Source organism: Scleropages formosus, chromosome 21, assembly GCF_900964775.1.
Source record: "Scleropages formosus chromosome 21, fSclFor1.1, whole genome shotgun sequence".
Lineage (NCBI taxonomy): Eukaryota > Metazoa > Chordata > Actinopteri > Osteoglossiformes > Osteoglossidae > Scleropages > Scleropages formosus.
The window spans coordinates 10,258,334-10,281,921 of record NC_041826.1 but is presented as its reverse complement, the minus strand read 5'-3'; the positions used below and the strand labels follow the sequence as shown (position 1 = coordinate 10,281,921).

General features: G+C 47.8%; 1 protein-coding gene across 2 annotated transcripts in view; it reads left to right on the top strand.

Moving 5' to 3' along the window:
• Positions 1–381: 381 nt before the first annotated feature.
• pcxa (pyruvate carboxylase a) overlaps positions 382–23,588 on the top strand; it is a 68,268-nt gene continuing 45,061 nt past the window's right edge. The window contains exons 1-9 of one of the 2 annotated variants that reach the window (XM_018728994.2): positions 382–732; positions 6,480–6,624; positions 8,315–8,499; positions 9,319–9,484; positions 9,577–9,722; positions 10,281–10,398; positions 11,680–11,831; positions 18,719–18,837; positions 22,888–23,050. In XM_018728994.2, the coding sequence (XP_018584510.2) occupies positions 6,483–6,624; positions 8,315–8,499; positions 9,319–9,484; positions 9,577–9,722; positions 10,281–10,398; positions 11,680–11,831; positions 18,719–18,837; positions 22,888–23,050 (1,191 nt within the window). In that variant the 5' untranslated portion in view covers positions 382–732; positions 6,480–6,482. Of the gene's footprint in view, positions 733–6,420; positions 6,625–8,314; positions 8,500–9,318; positions 9,485–9,576; positions 9,723–10,280; positions 10,399–11,679; positions 11,832–18,718; positions 18,838–22,887; positions 23,051–23,588 lie in introns of both variants that reach the window. The other variant, XM_029247195.1, reaches the window with a different exon arrangement.

Below are 23,588 nucleotides of genomic sequence, written 5' to 3'. Positions count from 1 at the left end.
AATAATTATAAATAAACACGAAGTTACATGGATTATAAACCCGTAATAAACATGTGCTCACGTGGGTTTCTTCGGCGTTTAAGTGGAATCATATATGAAGGTATACCATTCATTCTCACACAGAAAAATACCAGAGTAACACGGAATAATCGAGTCAATCCAGCAGAAAGGGAAGTCACAGCTCGACAGCAGCCCCGAAAGGGAACCTACCGAAATACCATTGGCTGCACGCACTGTCACTCAAAGGGTACAGACTTCTTTGACGCTTATAATTGCTGTGATTGGCTGTCGCGAAACCCAAGCGTTTCATGATTGGTGAAACTGCTTCTGGCTTGCGGCTTATCATCGAATCATATAGACCGGTTCTCGAGCTCGAAAGGTCCTTGTTATTGGCGCAGGTTCAAGGGAGGGCGTGGATGCTCGAAGCCAATCGCGAGTTCCTCGCGAGGGATGGTGGGACCACCTGACCACCAAGGGGGTTGAAAAGGGGATTCGGGTGGTTTGCGCCAGATGCCCGAAAGAAGCGACACGCCTCCGTAACGAGGGGGTGGAAGTAGGCACCTCATCTTAAATCGTCGCGCGTTTACAACGGGGGAATAAGCCGGGGAGTTTGGAAGCCGACCTGCACGGACGACGTCGCGTGCACTTCCTGCCTGGTCTTGAGCTGAGCGGTAGCGCCGCCGCGAGAGCGCCGACGAGGCAGCGATTTAAACGCGACGTCAGAAGAAGGAGGTAAAAGCGCGCGCGGCGCTCCTGCGCGTCTACGACTCGGCAGCTCTTTGGGGTGGACTTAACGATCCGCTAACGCGGCTGGTGGGCTCGAGTTCGTGTGGGGTCGCCAGCTCGTGAACTTGAACCCCGACTGGCGCGCACGTGCAAGAGTGCTCTGGAGTGGTGCGTTACTATGGTAAAAAAGTGTAACCAGACGGCGTGGCGGCTTGCGATGTCCACCGAATACACTGATCAAGTGATATGTGAGGCGGAACAGTTCGATGGGATTCACTCGCCCCTCGTGACGTGCAGCTTAGTGACCGGCTTCCGTGTAAATTTCACCAGCCCGCAGCGTGGTTGAAGCACTGTGTGTGTGTGTGTGTGTGTGTGTGAGAGAGAGAGAGAGAGAACGAACTACACACACACACAGACAGTGTTACTTGGAACCCCGCACCTCCACTAGAAATTCAAACTGCAGGAGGAACCAGATGGTCCCGGGTCAGTCGGGGTCACACCCTCCTGCTCTGCGACTCTTGACAGCAACACTTTGCTCAGGGCCGCAGATCTATTTTTACCATCTTACGATGTAAAATAATCCTACGTTCCTTTTAAAGAAGCTGAGGTAGTTTGACTTCAAATGCCGCTTGAGTACTGCATCCTGACCATACACACACCCTGAGCATTGTGATAGTGTGCGCTTGTGTTGCCTAATGCTCTGTTTACACCCATAACTGAAAGCGGACACAGTTTGCAACACTGACTTGTGTGTGTTTTCCTTGGTCACTCGCCCACAACGTGATTACACACAGGATGTTGTGAAAACAGTGTAAAAGGACTGGGTTACACTTGTCCCTTCGCTGTGGATGGGCAGATGTCCTCTTTCCGTTCAGGTTTATAGTGTATGGCCCCAGTGTTCTTACTGTAATAATTCAGGGTGAATAGATTGATCAGGGGCACTGCAGGGGGGATCAAGTTTTTCAGGTGGCACCCCTAACCACTCTGCCCCCTGCTGGCCATGCACAGTGGAGACGGGTGGGACTGTGTGCGCGAAGCAGTATCCGCTGGGTCCTCGACTTGCCAACCCACATGGGACCAGAAGCCTTCTCGTAACTTGATTTGTTTGTACGTAACCATCATAAGGTGTGCAGCTACTGCCTCAGTTTACATTTGTTCCTTTACCAGCGACATGCATCTCAATTTGAAAGTTTAAGATGCAGACATCTCCTGATTTTATTAGCAGGTTAGGTCTTGTAACTAATAATTGTAACCTTAACACTGCATGTTTTGGAGAAATTCATCAACTAAATGAATAAATGTAAATATTGGTTGTGTAAAACTTCACTCGTGGCTCTAATGATTAAATATTGCTGTAAGACTGTTTTTGTCAGTGTCTTGTACTAGGCTGGGTCACTATCTTCTAAGTCCTGTTGTGGGGGGAAAAATAGGGTTGAGATGGAGAGGGAAAAACCTTGAAAAAGTCCTGGGACAGACCAGCATCTTAATTTGAAATATGCTGCTATCTTCAACATCCAGATGCTTCATCTGCATTATCAATACCTCTAACATTGCTACAATTTTATGGCAACATACCTTGTTTTGTTCACTGGGCTGGTCCTGTAGAAGTCCAAGATATAGCTATAACAAAAATGGGTGAGGATCCTTCTAATTTCATCATTGTTGACTTTGAGCTACTTTAACTTAAAATACACTATATCCAGAAAATCCTTAGTGCCTGTAGCTGACTGACTGAGCCCGGAAACCTGTGCAACATTCTTTGATCACCAGCATTGAGGAACACCAGCCAGGAGTTGTAAGCACTGAAGAGTTGATGTTCCCCCACACTCCTGCTCTTTGCTGCCTACTAATGGCTTGAGGTGGAACCACCGCAATGCTCCTTTTTGAAAAGGGAGGTTTACATTTATTCATTTAGCAGATACTTCTTCTTCAAAGCGACATACATCTATTTGAAAATACAACTTGTGCATTACATTAGGAGAAAGACACATAGTTGCAGATGTGTGATTATGTACAGATTTCTTTCCACAATATGATGCATGAACAAAATGAAATAAAATTTTGAAGATATGAACATTTAAACTTCGTTGCACTTTGGTCCAGAACTGTTTCCATGGGATGGTTTTCTTTAGCAAAATGGTCAGTTAAAACTCTGAGAGGCTGTAATTAAGACTGGTGTTTTGTTGAACATTTGATAGTGTTTCCCTTTGACCAGCTGTTACTGGGATTTGAGGTTTCTGGTTTCAGGGATGGTAACACACCCTGTTTTCAATAGCTCTTTGTCAGTCTCCTTGTCCTGGAGCTGTCTTAGTTTCAGACAAGCAGGGCGAGCAGGAAGATTGTGGGACAGAGCCCTGTAAAACATGGTAAATGTGAACCTCCACCTTGAAACAGCGTGACCGTTGTTTGTGCAGCGAGCTGCTCCACAAAAGAACGACCTCTGTGTGAGAGCTTGTTGAAAGGTGACGCGAAGGTTTGTTTGTGGAGCCTTTGTTTCCTGTGGAGCGGTCCAATGGAGAAAGTGTACCGCTGCGAGAACTTTGCTCTTGACATGTTTGGGATTCGATAACTGGTCGGTCACCTTCATTTAACATAGCTGTGGTCACATTCTGTACTTGGTAACTTGTGCTTGATTGCAGCCGTTTCTGTAGGTCTAACTGGTCTAAAGTGTCAGGCTATTATGGTCCAACAATAGCACCCAACACTTTATGTAGGTGGTAATTGAATTAATTACCCATCATGCTCAGTTAGATCAAAAGTCCTGAACCACTTTGCTTTCTGGGCTGGTCCCAGTACCCAAAGTGGTTCAGGGCAGTGTTCCTCATGAGCCCAGAACTTTCGTGGCCTAACCGAGCAGTATGAGTGTGAAAAGCCTTTGAGAACCACTCCACAGGTACAGTGATTCCATCTCAAAGCCATGTTGTGGAAAAGTCCAGCTGCAGTTTGCCTCCTTTATGTATCTTGGGACAACCCTTTTCAGACACATTGTTCTATAGAGGGGTGTGGCCAGCAGGATCTTGATTTTTATTGGCTGAGCTGATGTCACAGGGGCTTTTGATTGGCTGTTTTTTCTCAGCAAGTTCCTGTACAATTTGTGGAGCGAAGGTATTTGGTAGCAGTGCTCCTTAGATCTTCCCTGTGTAATTGAGGCTGAGATGAGAAGTTGGAACGGGGTTTGTTACAGTTTGGGTTTACAGTGCCTGTATGGAGCTTAATTTATTTCCATGATGCTAATCTGTCTGAAACAAGTGACTTGCTGCTCTGTCAATGAGGGAATTGGTACCACCTCCACTAGCCTTTGTCAGGGTTCCCCCCCCGTTCAGTTTCCAGTCTTGTTTGTACCAGTAAAATTGTTCGGGTAGTGAATTTCTGTAGTGTTTTGACCCATAAATCCATCCTCCCAAAGAAAAATAAGCAGTACAAAAGTATAGATAATTGTAAGGCTCCCTGTGTATTGTTGTAAGTCGCCTTGGGTGGAGTTGTCAGTGTAGGGGGTCCGTGCTGTGCGACCTCCTACTATACCTACAGTTTGACCTGTGGCTTCTTGTTTGTTGGTTTCCCTATAACATGCTAATGTCAGGTATGTTGTTAGACCTGCGTAGGATGTATTTTAAATTTGGAATTGAAAGCTACAAAATGCAAAAAAATATCTGGATATACTTTAAATGGAAATAAAGCGTTCTCAGATGTAAAGTGGGTAATTCTCTTTAGCAGATGCATTTCTCCAAAGCGACTTCAGTGAACACTATGCAGTGTTATCAGCCCACACTTCATTCACCAGGGTGACTTACACTGCTAGATACACTACTTACACTGGGTCACTCACCCATACATCAGTGGAACACACACTCTCTGGCACTCACACACTATGGGGGGACCTGAACAGCATGTCTTTGGACTATGGAAGGAAGCCAGAGCACCTGGAGGAAACCCATGTAGACACAGGGAGAACATGCAAGCGCCATACTGACTGAGCAGGCATCGAACCCATGTCCTCTCACACCACCCAGGCACTGAGACAGCAGCACTACTTGCTGTGCCACCATGGCGCCCAATCCAGTAATTTTTGTACTTGTGTCCGAACTAGTGGATGTGATTCCCACCCGTCGAGAGCTCATGATGCACTTAGTGACAGTACACCCTCAAAATAAAGAAAAAAACATCAGGGCCACTCCAAAGGTACAGTGATTCCATCCAAAAAACGGGGGAAGAAGTGTGGGGGGTGTTACTGGTACATCTTTGCAGTACTGGTTTCTGCACCAGTGAGAAGGTGAACTTGTCTCAGTACTGTTTGTTTTGCTACTACTGAATGTACATAAAGCATCCTTAGATTTTCAGACTTTAAAAATCTGAAATGGTTACTGGATTGCCTATTGGGTAGTGATGAACAGCTGTCATTCTTATATGAGCACTATTTTGGTGGTTAGCAGGGGCCTCCAATAATAATACTAAGTTCCGTTTCTGTTGCTTGTTCTTTAGTTGGTTCTTTCTAAACCACCTTCACACACAGTGGCCCCCAGTGCCCCTTTGCACGATCAGTGCTTGCTGTTTACTTTTGTTGTGTGCCTCTTGGATCAGTTGAGACCCCTTGTAGTTTGTCTTAAATTACAACAACACAATAATACGTGTGGGGGAGGGGGGTGATTGACATTTCTCTCCGGAGTTGGGCACCTGTTGTGTTTGGATTGGACCACATGCTCCTGGTCTTCATGCAGCCTTGCCACTGCGGTGACGTGACCGAACGTCACTCCCGATGTTCTCGGTGTACAGCGGGTGCCGATTTGGCCGTGACCTCGGCCGTGGGTCTCTTGCAGCGCTGCGGCTGACTGATCCCGCCGCCGTGTAACGGAGGGACATCTCCCATCTGCGTATGGCCGGTGTCAGCAAGGTTAGTGAGACACGGAAAAGATACACGGCACCCATGCTTGCCTGGAGTTCAAGTGGGCTGGGGGGGCTGCACCATGCAAACATCGACGATGCCCATCTGTACTTTGCTCGGCGTACACGAAGGGGACCGCCACGTGGAGAGCTTGTGTCCGAGACAAACGTCAGAGGTCGTCCGAATGTAGGGATCTGTGTCACGCTTGATTAATGTCCTGAGTTGGGGACAGAGGGGTCCAGATGAAGGACAAGAAGACCGCCGCCGTCTTGGCAAAATGGGACGTTGTTGCGCCGACAAAAGCCGAGTGCTATTTGGGGGTTTCGGTTTTGCAGGTTCTTTGCGAACTCCGCTCCAGAGACGAGTTGCACTCCTGGGAACTCGGCACTAAACTCCCCTCCATTCCAGATGTTTCCATTTATGCTGCTTATATGCTTTGGATGTAAAGACTTTCACTCGTGAGCTCAAATCATGCCAGTTAAATGCTCAAGCGTGTTGCACCGGTGTAAATGAGGTAAGCGTTAAACTGATAGAATGCTGATGCATTAGATAAAAGGTCAGCTGGTCAAAGAACCAATGGACTTGGCGCTTCCAGCTTCTGCACTGACAGCTGGTCCCTTGAAACTGGGTGTACTCCATATTTGTTGTAAAAGCAGTGACACATTAATGTCTCATCTTTGTAACAGAAGCAAAGAAATTTTTTTCAGCTTTCCTGAATTCCTGATCTTTCTTTCTCCCATCTGTATTCCTGCTCATCTTTCTACCCCATCTGACTTATCACCTATTTCTTGGTCCCCCTTTCCACCTGTCCTCAGGCCCCGTATCAGCTTCTGTTTTTCCATCTTTTTTCCCAACCTTGATTCTTTGTCTGCAGGCCATGCTGCTCCAGGTCGGGGTGCTGCGGGCGGGTCTCGGCCTGCTAGCCGTCCGCAGGGCTCGATGGCCTTGCCGCAGGACCCACACGTCTACCCAGAATTTGGAGCACAAGCCCATCAAGAAGGTGATGGTGGCCAATAGAGGTATGTTTTCCCCATCTACCCTGAGCGGTGGTGTGGAGCTGTAAGGACACTGCAGGGGGTGCTGTTGTATTGTGCGAGAGCCAGTGTGAAAAATGTACAAGTTGTCAGCTTATGACAGGGTTTCGTTGTTACTGCAAGTATTATATAAGCCGTAAAGGTTTACAAACGGTTAGCATGCATGCATGCATGAATGAATGCTACATTGTACAGTGTAGTAGTTTTTACTAAACTTTTGTAATATTTCAGGCATCACTGCTATTGTTTTATGGCACGTTTGACTTGAAAGTACTACAGGATTCGGAGGTGTGATGGAGCTGAGATCGTAGAACAAAATGCCCTTCCTGATGTCAACCCTCACTGTTTTTCTGGGCTTGGGACTGCCACCGAGTAACCTTCCAATCACCGGTTCACCTGAACTGCACGTGGTTTGTGTGGGAGGAAAGCAGAGCACTTGGACGAAACCTATGTAGATACAGGCATAACGTGCAGATGCCACACAGGGATCGAACCCATGTTCTCTCTCAGCAGCTCTACTTGCTGCACCGTCCTGCTGCGCTCATTTGCCACATTACTAATTTTAAAATGTAATACACAGAGCAATATATTTTCATGCTGCACTTTGATTTAATTTTTAAATCTCTTGCTTTTTTGCGCACCGTCAGAACGCTTACCGTTTCGCTTGTTAACTTTTTAAACTTTTAATCCCAGAACATTCTGTAAATGTTTTTGTGAATCAACTAGTTAGCGAGACGGTCAAGACACGGTGTCTCTCAGCAGCGCGACCAGCTGGCGTACTCTTACAGCACATGGGAGGTCCTCCTTAGATGCGACATCCGAATACCGTAACTCGGGTAACGGTAGATGGGGCCGGTGTCGTAAGTCGCGTATGTCACAAGTGGGGGACCTATGTGTGAGCCACTTCTGTGCCTCCAGCTTTATAACTGCAGTATTGAGTGTGATACAGTGGTGTAACAGTGTCCCTAATTTCTGGGTAAGACGTCAGGTTGATAACGTGTCCCTTATTACCACCCATGACTGCACATCAGTCAGCCCGCAGCCAAAGAATGCAATAACACGGCAGCGTTTGTTATCTTTCTGAAACATGCCGCTTTTAGTCAGCGATGTAGCTCCTTTATCATTTTCTGAGCTCTGTAAAACCCACATTCTTTATGCAGGACCCTCTAAAGCCTTTAAGCAGAACCAAAGCATCTCTGAAACATCCAGCTTTTTCTGCTCTTTGCTCCAAGTTTCTTCTATTATCTGCTTCTCTGCTGTATCTTTTTTTTTCTTTTCTTTTTTTTTTTTTTAAAGCCCATCTCCATTCATCTTTTACCTCCCCTCATGTTTGCCCTGATTTCCCTCCCGTACACTTGCTCCTCGGTCTAATTTTGTCAGTCAGCGCCAACATCCTCTGTAGATAATTTGTCCACTGAGCAGTACATACCTTCTGTCCTCCGTTTCTGGGGTTAAAAAAAAATAACCATGAGGATGTGGGTTTCTGCAGTCTGTATAGGGAGTGCTAATGTCATAACACCATTGCATCAATATTCTGCATAATTAAGCACTGAATGGACTAATTAACCGAGGGGAATGTGCTGAACGACTGTCACATAGCTGGCCAGGGTCTCATTGTGCGAATGGTGATTTAAGAGGCTGTTTGGAGATGTATTGAACACACGCTGCTCCCCAGGTGAGATTGCCATCCGTGTGTTCCGGGCCTGCACCGAGCTGGGCATCCGCACCGTGGCCGTGTATTCTGAGCAGGACACGGGCCAGATGCACCGGCAGAAGGCTGATGAGGCCTACCTCATTGGCCGGGGCCTGCCCCCCGTGGCTGCCTACCTGCACATCCCTGACATCATCAAAGTGGCCAAGGTGAGAGGCTGGTGGTGTCTGCGCTGCCCATGCGGGGGGTCCATAATGTCCCCAGTGCAGTGTTGATTGTGCTGACTCCAGTTTCTTTGAGGACACAATGATGAGAGGTGGAGATGTATTCATTGGATATTGCTTCCCAGATGTAACACTTTATTCTGAATCAGCATGTCCCCAATGCACCTCAGTCACACCACTCTTCTTCCCTCTTGCTGCTAGAGGCTGTTGCGCACATTCTGCACCCAACATTTACATCCCTGCAGTCTCCCTTTGGGAACTAACCCCTCATGACCACCTCCTTCTAGAATGTTTTGTGTAAAGACAACACATGAAAATGTCATACCGATAACAAACTATACCAAAAACCGAAAATCATAAGCCATGGCTGTGAATGGAAGCAGAAACTTACCCCTTAAGTTATTAGTGAGATAGTAAAGTTATTCTCCCACAAGTAGCAACTTGGGGAATCAGGCCTGATTCCATTATTCAGTTTGTAACTAGATCTGGTCCCTCTCACTCTCCAGTTTCTCGAAGTTGAAAGCCTGTCCTGGAAGAGCCATTAAACTGAACAGTGAAACTGAGCAATAATATCAAATGTACCGAAGCTGCTAATTTGCCCAATAAAATTCATGTTACGATTAGAGGGTCCAAAGCCGTTCTTGGCTGGATTGATGTCGGTTTTCCCAGAACACTCTTAGGGGGACTGGCGCCGCCATTAAAACGTGTTTGCCTCATGTCCTGGCAGATCAGTGTTGCTGCGCCAAGTGAGAGGTGTAATGGATCCAGTTACTCCCAACATTTGTTCATTGATACACCCCCTAGGAGAACAACGTTGACGCCATCCATCCTGGGTATGGCTTCCTGTCGGAGCGCGCGGACTTTGCGCAGGCCTGTACTGATGCAGGGGTCCGTTTTGTTGGCCCTCCGCCCGAAATCGTGCGCAAGATGGGAGACAAGGTGGAGGCCCGCACCATAGCTATCCGTGCAGGTACGAGGATCTTACTCGTGCCCTGTTGACCTGTGTGGGTACGTACAGTCATGGTGGGGACGTGCAGCTCTATCCCTGCCGTCTTCTTTCAGGAGTCCCTGTGGTTCCTGGGACAGATGCCCCGATCGCTTCCCTGCAGGAGGCCCAGGAGTTCGCCAACACCTATGGCTTCCCCATCATCTTCAAGGCAGCCTACGGGGGTGGTGGCCGAGGCATGCGGGTCGTCAGGGAGTATGAGGTGAGCTGTGCAGTTGCAGTGAGGGTGTTTTTTAAAAAATGGACACAGCATAGTCTCTGCTCGGTTTAGTGGCTTTCGGTAGTTTTTGGGGCCAATGTGTACATGGGGCCCAGTATGGAGGGGTTGACAAACCTCAAGTGTGACAACTGAGCAGAATGAAGATCCTACATCTGCGCTGGCTCATCTAACAGTTGAAAGGCTTACTGAAGGCACAGGAGTCCTGTTTGTTTCAAGCCACGTTTACACACAATAGGAATGCGTTTCCTTGTGGGTATTGGTGCTGCAGAGCACTTCAAGACGTTTGTCTTAATTGGTAAACAATGCAGCAAACTACTAGATTTGTTTGGCATTCCGCTGCCCTGATGTTCCGCATGGATTCCACCTCATACCCTAGAGCGCAAGTCATTATGGACCTGTTAATTAGTCGGCTAATGGGAGGGAGAGGATTACTGAATTAGTGGGTCACTATGGGGATGAGGCCTGGCTAGAGGCTCCTTCTGACTGGTTAATCGTGTGGTGAGAGAGCTCATTTGGTGGCTGATGGAGTGTCTCCTGCAGGAGCTGGAGGAGAACTACCAGAGAGCGTACTCCGAGGCTCTGGCGGCTTTTGGCAACGGTGCCCTTTTTGTGGAGAAGTTTATTGAGAAGCCCCGACACATTGAGGTTCAAATTCTTGGTGAGTGTGTGTATGTGTGCGCGCACACGTGTGTTCCTGCCTCACTCCTCTCATGCATCTGCATTCTAAAGGCCCATCTAGTCCTGCCACCCTGAATTTTTGCTGTTCTAGGAGAAATAACTTCATGATAATGTAATAATCTTAGTTTTTCTTTGCCTGTTCCCTTAAATAAAAAGCCTTTATCATAGGCATGATCACAGCATATGCAGTTTGAGATTAATAACTATAAATTCTTAAACACTGCAGTTCAATAGCATCCAGAAGAAGTGGACTTGAAAGACACTTTGGCGGTTGAGACTTATTTGTTAAGCAGCATTTTCCTGCAAAATGAGGAAGTGACTAATGGCTAGGTACAAGGAACATACCGTGGTGACTGTACACTCAACTTCAAAGTGCTACAGTAGCAGTCTAACAGTTTGAGGAAAATTATAATTGGGTCCAACTTTTGAGCACAACTGCAAGTCTAGTTTAGTTTAGTCAAAACTAGTAATTTCTACCACTGAGTTACAATCAGTGAAAGATAAGTAATAGAAATGTCATTCTGCTTAACAGATCAGACAAAGCATTAATAAGGAATCCTCCAACAGTCCCAGCGTATCAGTAAGTGCTTGTCCAGTGCAGGGTTGCAGTGGTTCTGTATCCCAGAAACAGGGTGGGATACAGGGTGTACACCCTGGATATGGCACCACTGCATCAGTGTAACACTCTGAACAGCATTAAAATGAAAACTTAATTAAAATTACTCGGTGTCACCTGCACAACCCCTCCAACTCGCGTGAATTCTTAATTTTTTTGTTGGGTCACATTCAAATTTTATTCTATTTGGGTAAGTTTCCAGGCTTCCCTTTATTTATAGGCAAGGTCCTGTAAAAATCCAGAATCTAGCTGTAGTAAATGAAATACTTTCACTTTTAACCTGGAGTTTGGAGGAGTTAACAAGGGAGTGAGTAGAATGAAGGTGGTTGTTCACATCTTGGTTCTTTTCAGAGTGGACTTTGCTGTTAACTGAAGGCAGGACAAAAATTCAGGTGGCTTTGGTGCCACAGACAAAGTAAAGGAAATGCAACTGAACATTTAACTTTTTAACTCAAGTTTGTAATTCACCAAGCCCGTTTACAATAAATTCTAAATGGCATACACAAATTTTGCAGGAGCGTCTGAACATTTCTAAATGGTACATATGATATAGGCAGCATGTTAGTGCTCTGGGACTTGTTTTTGAGGCGCTCTTGCTCATGGTTGGTGTGTGTTGCTGATCTCACTGTGTGCTCATTTTCTCAGGTGATAAGTATGGCAACGTGATGCACCTCTACGAGCGCGACTGCTCCATCCAGAGGAGGCATCAGAAGGTGGTGGAGATCGCCCCTGCTGCTCAGCTTGACCCCCACCTACGAGACAGACTGACCGCTGACTCTGTCAACTTGGCCAGACAGGTAGAGTAGTCAAGGCCATGATGCTAGAGTTACCTCCTTCAGAGTGATTTATCCACTTATACAGCTGGGTAATACCTAGGATTGATACAGAAAACTAAGTACCTGGATCAAGGGCTGTGATACTTGAACCCAGATTCTTCTGGTAGGTGGTGGCTGTAACTGCTGTGCTACCTGTTCAGAACTGCATTAAGTCCTTTCTAATGGGTTACTTTTGGTTGCTTAGAATGAGCTGTGTATCATCCTATCCAGCCAGTACTTTATGCCAGACATCGCTTTGCTTTTCAAGGCTTTTGCCTTTGGCCCGTTTCATTGCTGGCACCACCTACCTTTAAATGCTAATGTCTGTAAGGATCTAACAGCAGTCTAATCCAAGGAGGATGGCGCTTGGCAATTAAATGATCAAGTGATGCCTTCTCTCCCCTCATGTACTTAATTTTCCAGCTTGGTGTTTGTCACACAGATAAAAGTGGTTTTTATATCTATTTGTGCATCGCAGATCACAAGAAGGTCTTGTACTTGATGGAACAGACTAACAGAAGTGAGAATAGCCTCATTAGAGCTACAGTGTCTTTGCAATACTCTGAATGATTTTCAGAGTGGACCTAATTTTACACACACAGGCTGAAACGGCTTGTCCCAAGTAGGGTCGCGGCAAACCGGAGCCTAACCTGGCAACACGGCGCAAGGCTGGAGGGGGAGGAGATGCACCCAGATACGTCGTCAGTCTGTTGCAAGACACCGCAAGCAAGACTCAAACCCCAGACCAGCCAGAGAGTGGGACCTAGCCAAACCTGCTGTGCCACCGCACTGCCCCCAATTATACTCCTGTATCAAAATTTGTGGTTCCAACCAGAGTTCAGTGAAAACCCTTCATCAGAGCACTCTTAGTCAATATTGAAATTCATATTTCCTTATTTGAGGGCACGTCCCCAAAGCAATGTGTAACTCTGTTAAAATGCACTTTTGTTTACAAAGAACTTTAGGTGCAGGATTATGGACACACAGCTTGTGCCACAATGTTGCTGGTTCACTTATAGAAGTGAAATTCAAATGGCAAATGCATAGGTAATCATATCAGGTGGTACTGGACTCATTTATTGAGCATCAGGTGAGAAGTGGCTCTCAGATGGGTTTGAGACCCTTCTTGAATATCAAGAGGGATTCAGCAGCTCTGAGGGAGAGAGGGTACTCATTCCAGTGTGTCAGGGTGAAAACTTAACTCACCAGCTTTTAGTTTTGCTGGGACCAAAGCCAGAGGTAAAGGAGTACAGCACTTTTGTTGGGCTGTTAGTCATCAGTTCCTATGGTGTGCAGACCATTTTAAAGGCCATAAGTAGAGTATTGAACTTCACATAGGCAGCAGCAGGAAGCCAGTGGTGAGACAGGAGGGGAGAGTCTTGAAGCAGTTCGGGCTATAGCTAATGATACTTTCTCTGAACATGTGGTTTGCTCAGCTAAGAAATTCCAAAGTTGGATTTTGGTAGTTATTGTGTTGAGTTTCTTTGCACATTGGCATCTTCTAGTACTGGAACATAAAGCTGGCACTAGCTTACCATGGCATTGCCTTCGGTGTCAAGCTGAAGATGAGATGATTGTACGGTCCAGATTTGGACTGGAACATGTCCTGCAGTGGCCTTAATTGTAACGGCAGCTGAGTTTAGTCTGTAGTCCGAGGAAACATATTCATTGTGTATACGTGAATAGAAGGAAGTTAATTTTTAAAATTGCCTGCAGGGTAAAGAGGGAGGATCAAAGGACTGTAGCTAATTGAATTCAGCATTGGAAAACTTGGGTACAACTTGTGTTTCCTCTAGGTGGTGCTGTTCACACAAGTTGCAGAGAAGCACCATGGTAGAAGCTGTACCAGTCAGTTTCCATTGGCAACCCTGTGCCATCTCAATATTCCAGCCGTCGCTCCCTCGGGCTGTGGCACGGAACTGAGACCCTTCGGCTGCTGATGTCCAAAAGGCTGTGATGCTGCCCTTCTGCCTGCAGATAGTTTCTGTTGTGAACAGGCTTTTTTTTTTTTAGCAGTGGTGTTATGGCAGGTTGGTAAAGTCCGATGACAACACTGTCACCTGATGGTGAGACATGGGCTCCCCTTCCATAACACGACAAAATGAATGGGTACCGCATCTGTTTGCCAAGCCCCTGCAGGCCTGGGGTAGACATACTTTGTGTGTCTGAGTCTGCTTGCTTCCAAATGTAAGGAACGGGAGAGACTCCATGAGCACTGACCAAACAGTCCAATAGTCCCCTGTCCAACAGCTGGACATCAGATACTGCAGTATTGTTGGTGCCCAGTAGAGGGCAGAAGTGGAGTAGTTGGACTCGGACTGAAAACTAACACCCCCTACAGAGCAATAATTGTTTTTGAAGATGCTGGGCAAAAGATGACACACGCCACTGACTCTGGATGGATTAAAAGTGCATTTTTCCCTCATCAGAAGAGGGTCATTCATGATGTGGGACAACAGCCGGTACGCATGCGGGCGGTGTGAGCGGGACAGGTGTGTGTAGGTGCTCAGTGACCCAAGGCTGCATTAAATACTCAGTCACAGGTGTCTTCAAGTGGCTTTTTTTTCCCCAATCCTTTTCACCAAAGTGTTTGCGTTAAATCGGTGCCAGTGGCTTACCCATTTGTCCAGCAGGATAACTTCTGCTGTATACATTCAGGTAAAATACCTTGATCAAGGGTACTGCAGCAGCAGGAGGAGGAATTCAAACCCAAAACCTTTTGGATGCTGCTACATGTGGTGTCTCTGAGGTACATTGCCAAAATGCCTCTTTTACAGGAGTCGCTCTTGGATCCTTTCGGGAATTTTTCCACAGAGCCGGTTGTGTGGGGCTGCTGGGTAATCTGCAGCAGCTTTACCTGCATTTGCCAGTTCTGGCCCCTCATCAGTTCCACTGTTTACTTTAGCAGTTACCGAAGTGGCCCTCGATTTGAACCCGATGCTGATGGAGTGAACTTGCGTTCAGCCCGTGGAGCTCCTGCTGAGCGGTTTCCTTCTGCATGCGATCCGCATCTGTGTTCTGTTAAGGTTAATTTAAGACGACCGCATTGCAGCGTCTGTTTTATATCTATCAAATATACAGAACGGCAAGCTGGGCAACGCATCGAGCCCAAAATGGGGAGAATGGTGCGTTGGCAGGTCGCCGGGGACGGTGATGTTTGAGCTGCTTACGGCTATGAAATTCTTACCTGAGCTGCTCTCTCCGTGCAGCTGAACCCGTGTTTGCTCCCGGTGGGGCATTTTGCCCCACCCCCTTCCTTTGAAAGCTTTCAACATATCTTTTTATACCTGCGCCTCGTGCCGCCATCACACTAACTGATTATTAATTGAGGACCCACGGGTAGGGATGGTGGCTTTCGGATGGGGGGTGTCTGTGGTAACAGCCCATGGTGCGAGGTGGACTCTTCCCCTGGGCTGGTGCCTGGGAGAGAAAGAGAGGATGTGGTTCAAGTTCCCACAGTGGACTACTGCAGAGCCCAGCGGGTGATCTCTCCCCCTGGACACATACACACTTTGCTGTGTGCTCCTTTGTTTGCTCCCCGCTATCTTTTATCACTGGCTAGGAGATGGCGTTAAGCGTGTTGTGCGGCCGCAGCTCATTTTCTACATGTCCTCAGCCCCCTTATCTCCTCACCAGTGCGTGTTTGTGTATTTAGCTCATTGTCTTGCTCAAATTTCTACTCTGCTGATTCTATCGTCTTATTTCTTACATTAGTTGTGAAATGCTTTCTGGGCCATGGGTGGATGACACGAAGCAATCGGATGTAGAATGATACTGTCGCAGTGAGTGTCTGCCTCTGTGTTTGCACACATGCTGACAGGTCCAGCCCTAATCCCTCCCAGTTCATCAAATCTCTTGGTCTGTTGCAGAAAATCTGCCTCATTTTAGCTAATTTGCATGTGCCCCCCCCCCCAACCCCACCCAAGCCTGGTAGCACCACCCAAGACAGCTGGGTGTTGGATTACCAGGAAGTGTTTGTGGACTGGGTGTTTCTGCCATGTATGTTTACACTTTGCTGTTCCATTTGGTAGATGCTCTGGTCCAAAACACTAGCCCACACACACACAATGCCTAGTATGCAGCAGATTACAGCTTTAGATGGCGCTTCGTGGCACGTGTGGAATTCATTCGTCCCTGGGTTTAACCCTCGTGTTGGATGTCCGCTACAAACTTGAGCCTGCCTGTCGTTCAACCGTCCTGCATTCATCCTCTTTGTGGTGCGAGATCTCATCTGACAAGCCAGACTTACTGCCAGTGTCACCCTGGGGAAATGAGAAATACCGTGCCATGGGAGCAGAGGGGACATCTCTCTCTCTCTCTCTCTCTCTCTCTCTCTCTTCCAGACAAAGCTTGATAGAGAGCTCCTGCTTTGTTTCTCCCCTCCTTTTGCCAATGCTGCCACAGCAGAGCACATGTAGTCAGCACTTCCCAAGGAGTGCTGGTGTTACTGCTGTAATGTAACTTGCTGTTAATGGTACAATGGCCGTATGACCGACAGTCGTACGACTCATACTCCCGACGGGCTCCGCGCAGCGCTTCAGATGCTGATCTGCGGTACACGATTCCGTTCCTGTCAGTCGCTGCCTGTCTGATCTTTATACGTAGAGGAGCTAATAGAGCTGTCAACTACTTCAAGGACTTGGGTTTGAATCCCAGCTGTATAAATTGATGGATCAGTTTTAAGCAACTGTGAAGAAAAGTGTCAAGTGTCTGTGTGACCACTGAAGGACATAGTCATTGCCCATGTTTATTTTTATCCTCATCAACAATTTGCATGTCAGTAGGTGACATAATGACACACACACACACACTGTCTGAAACTTTTGTCTTGAGTGGCGTTCCAGTGAACTGGAGCCTAACCTGGCAGCACAGGGCTGGAGGGGGAGGGGACACACCCAGGACAGGATGTCAGTCCATCGCAAGGCACCCCAAGCAGGACTCAGACCCGCCAAAGAGGCATGCACTGGCCAAACCTGCAGTGCCTGCATGCCCCCTGACATGATTACAGCTATTTTTAAATCTGAGGTTAGGTTGGGGGGGGGGGTGGTCAATGGACCCATTCATATGAAGCGATTTGGTACAATAATCAATCTGTCAAGGTTGCATTTTGGTTTTTTGGATGCAGTTTCCCTGGTGACAGTTATTTTAGAGAGCTGTAAACATGGGCGCACGATCACAGCCTTGATTTATTTTCCCTCTCCTCCCCCGTCTTCTGGCACACCTGTTACTGCACTGTTTTGTCATCTTTCTGCTTATTTTATTTATGCATCTTCCACTCGCTTATTGTCCCCTGTCGCATCTGAGCTCTTATCCGGACACTGACAGCTGTAATAGAGCGGCACAATTGAGGTGGTGCAAACAGATGGATGTTTTGCAGGGCATCACCTGTTCACTTACCCTCATCGCTGCTTCTGCGTGGACAGACTCCTCATTACGAGTATCTCCTGTCTCGAGCGTTTCCCGGTTCCAAGTTGGAACTGGTCTGTAACCAGGAGGTCGAGCCCAGCCTCACCGGGTGGGTTGGTCTGAGGAGGTGGATCCATAGCGGCTCTGGTTGATGCTGGATGCCAAGTCCCAAGAGTGTCTGAGATTGGAGTGGTGGGACTGGCTTCTGCGAGGTTTTGGAAGCACCGATTCACCGATTTAATCTGCCTCCAGATACTTGAGCAGAGAAATTCAGTAACATAGGTACCTTGTGTTCAAAAACTAGTCACAGGGACAGTTGGGCTCTGCAAAAAGTAAGATGAGGACATGTGATCCTCAGAGTACAGGATGTGCCAGGGTTGGTTCTGCGCCGGCACCTTGCCGCTGTCGGAAGAGAAGGGGGAGGAAGCTCCCTCACCTGGGGAGTGTTTGACAAATGGAGACACCTCAATTAGCCAGGTAACTCCACGGGTGCCAACAACAAACAACCCAAGCACGTTTCTCCCCCGGAAAAATTCCTTTCTTCAAGATCATCTAGCTTACCTCGCTTCATGGAACCCCCCCTAAATCTCCAGTGATTTACTGTGTTAATCAGGTGCTAATTAAACCTTCAGGATTTCTGACTCTCTGGGATCATGCAATTTGGCACCTCCTGCATCTGAGCTTTCGTAATTAAATTCCAGTGTCAAGAATGAAGAGAATGAGTAACACTTTGTTAATGCCAAGTAAATTGTATTAGTGTGTGTGTGTGTGTGTGTGTGTGTGTGTGTGTGAGAGAGAGAGAGAACAGTTTGTGTTTGAGCATCCAGGCTTGGCACAGCCTGGTGGAATGGGATTAAGAGGGATATATTAGTCTTTGGGAGAAATTGGATCAGATTACAGTGAGTTTTGGCCAGGAGTCATTTCCTCTCCCCATGGGAATGGGGGGAGGGAAGGGGGATGGATGTCGGAGAGAAAATGAACCCCTCCTCCCCCCCCCCAAAACAATTTAAGTGAAATGTACTCAGACGTGTGCGCAGCCACCAGAACTATTGGTACTAAACGGCTGTCATGCCCATGATTATAATTACCATCTCAGCCGGTGGTTTTTTATTTTTATTCATTTATTTATTTTGACTTTCCCCGTCTCCGTCATCTCCTTGACACACTCAGGCTTGTCACGCTCGCTTGTGGTTTCAATGCTCTTATTTGTTTACCTTTTGTTTTAATTGCTTGGCAAACACCCCACATCCAAGGCTACAGTCCTGGTCTTGTGTTAATCTGCAGGGTTTTAATTTGGCTCTTTATCCATTTTGAATGTTTCCCATTTAAATTATACCCATTAAAATGCCCCTCAAGTCTAATCTAGTAACAGTTGCTTTGCGTTTGGGGGGGGTTTATGTGTCTTGCACATTACCAGGTGTCTCTCTCTGGAGAGGGACTGAAGGCATTGCTGTCCTCCGCAGGTGGGCTACGAGAACGCGGGTACTGTGGAGTTCCTGGTGGACAAACACGGCAAGCACTACTTCATCGAGGTGAACTCCCGCCTGCAAGTGGAACACACCGTCACCGAGGAGATCACAGAGTGAGTGTTGACTCCTGTGCTCATTGAGCAAATGCATTCCTCTTGGGATTAAAAACTACAACCTTCATGTTATATGCTTGTCCTTAACCACTGTGCTAGCTGCTGCCCGAAAGCCCGCGGTCTCGTTCATATTTGGTCTACACGTCACGTCGGATGGCACGGACTGTGATCCATCAATTTTTCATGGGCACCATTGATTTTCAGCGCCGGATGGAAACGGGAACTCGGCTTTCCGCTATCAGATGAGCTCTGGCGCTGTGATCCCGCGTAGTGGCTCTTTGACCTGGTCTTAGTGAGCTAACCACCTGAGTCCTTCATCTCCTTGTCACAGTTTGGGCTTTTGGGCTGTGATTGGAAGCAGTTGCCATGGTGATTATGGAAGTGTGCCGTTACTCTAGCGCACCCCTCCTCCCTCCGTGATGCCCAACCTTCACTGTCCTGGAGTTTAGTTGGAGGGGTGGTGGTTACCTGGACAAATCAGAACAAGAACCTACTGGAATGTATGAAACCATTCCCCACCCACACACCTCTAAGATTGCTGTTCTCTGAATCAAAAGGCCTGGTGTTGCATCAATTCTGAATTAAAAGCAGCTGAATTTGAAGGGTTGAGTACCAGACTACTGGGGTCTCTACAACCCCCTAATCCACCTATTCATTCTTGCCTGAAAGTGAAGAGGCTCATGGGGAATTAACCAGTAATTTTGCAGTGACCAGCACCAGGCCAAGAGCACGGTTGCGGAGGGAGAGTAAGTTTATCCTGTGTGGCATGAATCAGATACTGAAAAGTGTGCCATTTGAGTCCTTCTGCAGGCTGCTGTGTGCACATTGTTCCCCAGTTGCTGCAGGTGTGTGTGTGTGTGTGTGTGTGTGTGTGTGTGTGTGTGAGGGAGAGAGTGTGACATGACTGAGGTACAGTGAGAGTAGGAATACAAACATTTCTCTCATGCTCCACCACAGCTGTCCACTGGTGCCAGCCCGGTTGCACCTAGTTGGTCCGATTTTGCTTTATGAAGTCACTGTCAGTCACACTCGGACTGTTCTGCTGCAAATCCTACATTTGGGTGCATTTTCCCTCCTCCTCCGGCACTATTTTTAGCGGAACATGTCTGCCGTGGTGTTGGCTGTGCAAGTGGGCTTCGCTTCCGTGGAAAACTAGGTTTCCGCTTACCTTTGCACTTTCCTCGTGGGCCGCTGTCATCCTCGGCTCCACTGCCCTACCTCTTTGGCTGTTGCTATGCCAGGATCTGGCAGCGCGGTGAGCCCTGGTTCGACAGGCTTTAGCAGCACCTATGATGGGCTCACCCCACAGCCTGGGAATTACACTGGAGGGGCGTGCATGTGCGCATGCGTGCGTGCGTGCGTGCGCGCGCTGCCAGTAATTGCAAGCACCCCACTACTGTACCTCTGGAAGAGGTAAGGATGAATGTAAAAGGTTGAGTTTTTATTCCCCCTGTTAAACATTGAAATTGACCTCTCTTCCAAGCCCTTTATTTCTAATGCATTAAATTAACTAACCAAATTAACTTGGCAATAAGGGCTTTGTATTGACTGATGTAGCTCCTCATTTTTAGCAAAGCCCCCTCTGTAGCTGTATAGTTTGACTTATTCAGCTTCAGTATCTCCTTTGTTCAGCAAAGGGATTTGAACCACCAACCTTCTGGCTATGAATTCAGTTTGACCTCTGAACCATCAGCTAGACCCAGTTTTAACGCTTCTAACTTCCCATGTCTTCTCTAGTTTATCAGCATTTAAGGCTTCTTTTTTTTGGTCCTTGTGATGGTCCAGCACATAAGCCAACAGGCAGCTGAGAAGAAAACAAATTCCAAACTGTGGACAGATGAGGGTTCTTGCTCTGCAGGTCAGAGTACCAGTGACTGCCCACCCTCCCAGCTATTGTCTGTTACACTGAGCCAGTGTTGGTGGAGTCGGTACCTAGAAAGAGCAGTTTATCATAAGGTCATTGGTATATAACTGGTGTTCAGCATAGCTTTAGTGTTGGGGTGACTAGTCCAGAAGGGCAGCAGTTTAATGCAACACCTCTTGGTGTGTAATGCTTGCATGTGAGTCCACATGTGTGTTGGCTTTTTTAAAAAAAAGCCACGTTTTCATGTGTATATCTGAGAAAGAACCAACATCCAGGATTGGCTGCACTTGCTCCTGAACCGCAGCAGCTCAGGCTTGACGTGTAGCTGGCAAACAATTATTAAATTAAAGGGAAAAAAGTTGATACCATGCAAAGCAATTCCTTCTTCCTCCTGTAGGGAAGTATCAGGCTGCAGCTGCCAAGAGAGGAAATAAAGAATAAACCTGTGGACAATTTGGCCGTTTGAGCCGCTGTCATCGGTGCCGCATGTGACGCCGGCAGCAGGAAATGTGGAGAGATGGAAGCGCTTCCTAAATTAGGCAGCAAAGTGAGCTGCTGCTCTAATAGAAATGACTTCCCCTGCGTTCCTGATTTCTCCAAGTGGCCTTCGTTGACCTTGCGGCGTGTGATAGCCTCGCACCCTCAGGCATGCTGTGCCTAACACGGGAACGCGATGTGATTCTCGAAATCGGTCTCCGCCTGCTCGTACCGCCCCCCCCCCCCCCCCCCCCCCCCCCCGCCATCCGCTGTCAATCAGTGCGGTTGCTCACGCACTCTGCATTAATGGCTCTTTTCAAATCTTTCCACTGTTAAGCTTTTTGGAAATTCTCCCAGCAGGAAATCTGGTGGTTAAGGAGCCGCAGCGTGCGGCAGTGTCCCCCAAGGGTGCCCTGCCATTGCGTGCGCATGCGAAGTGCTCTGCTGTTTCAGTAAACACCCAGTAGTGTTGATGATAGGTGTGAACCTACCAGCATATAAAACTGCATTCTTGTTGGCACCAATGTGGTAAAGGACACTGTAAAACATTGGATCTGTCAGAAGATGCTAGACGAGTCAGCTGGAGCTTCTTGTGCATATCAAGGGTTGACTTTAATTTCTGCCATATGGTTTTTCTCACGCGCGCGCACACAATCTGCGTGTGGGTGGTTCTCTCGCTGAGGCCACTAAGGATTGTTCCTCGGCCCATTAATTACCGTATGTAGGTCGTGTGTTTGCATGTTGCCGAGATCTCCATGCTTCCATCCACCTCATTTTGAAGTTTCCTTGTTTTTGAACCGTGGTCAAATGGCTGTTGCATAAATGTCCGGCAAATGTCCTTCCCCGGCCCCCAGAGGAGGGAGCCCCTGCAGGCAGCTCTGCGCGGTCGTGGTTGCGCTCGGCTCTCGGTATTTTAAGCGAAGGCTGATATGATGAAATAAGAAATCCATTTAGTTGAATCTGAGCAGGGTTTTTTTTTTTCTCCCTCCTCTCTCCTCGTTCACTAAAAGCTCACACTCCGTTGCTCTGTCTTGACTCTGCGATAATAAGCTAATCGATGACCTGAGGCACTTCCTCACATTTTTCTAGTGCAATGCAGATGAAGATAATCGCTCAAAGGTGTCTGTTTGGAATGCCATTCGGGAGCTTCGCATCGGTGCCTTGTCTGCATCGCCCCGTGCCTTCGGGCTCATCGGTGCATTTTCCTTGTCATCACGCCAGGGTTGTGTGCCACACTGAGCTGGGTGGCTCTGGCTGGTTGAACTGCTGTTGGAGAGGTGTGTGTGTGTGTGTGTGTGTGTGTGTGTGTGTGTGTGTGTGTCTGTCTCTGACTTGCTTACAGTGTAGTATGGGCAGTTGTCCCTTCACATGGTACAAACCAACCATCCCACTTCCATGTTCATGGGCAGCAGGTTGCATAGTAGAGCTGTTGATGCTTAGCCAAAACTGGGTTTGAATCCCACCTCTTACTGCTGCATGCTTGAACAAGTTACTTGAACATATTTACCCATTTCAGCTGGGTTATTTTGGCTGTGTCAGTTCTGGGTAAGTACCTTAGCATAGTCGCTTTGAAAAGTCAGATAAATGACTAAATATGAATGCACATCACTGTCAGTTGCTGACACTGAGTCTCCTTTGAATAAGTGATATTGTACTGTGAGATGCAGTGTTCCGCTCCTTTCTGAACATGTCCCCCACCCTCCTACCAGTGTGGACCTGGTGCACGCCCAGCTGCACATATGCGAGGGCCGCAGTCTGCATGAACTGGGCCTCAAGCAGGACAAGATCCGCATCAACGGCTGCGCCATCCAGTGCCGCGTCACCACCGAGGACCCGGCCCGCGGCTTCCAGCCGGACACGGGCCGTCTCGAGGTACCATCCCAGGGTCCCGTACCCCGCTTTGTGCATTCTCTTCTAGAGGCCGGATTAGCAGCATTGCCCTGCTCTTACTGGACAGCCCTCCTCCCCCCCAGGCCGTCAGCAGTTATGACTTTTTTTGTCTAGACTTCACATTCATAGAACCACCTGGCAGCCCACTGGAACATGTACTCCCTTCTGCATCTAGCACCAGTGGGGTTGGTTCCCCACACACATACCTTTCCACAAAGCCCCTGTAGGTGAGGAGATGCTCATGGCCTGCAAATGCAGCCATCCCATGAATAAGTCATGACTCGAGTGCACGTTGGGGGTTGGTGGCTGGCCCTGAGGGGTTGAGGCCAACTGAGCGTTGGAGGAGGAGGGGGCTTGTTTACAAAGCAGCTCTCTCCCTCCCTGGAGACAGACTGAGACCGTGTACTCCAGCTGAGATGGAGATACTCGATACAGGGCTTGGGGGGGGGATATGGATCTGCTTTCCATCAGCATTTTGTCCCTTTTCAGTCTCTGCTGTGGGGGGGGGGGGGGCAGTTTG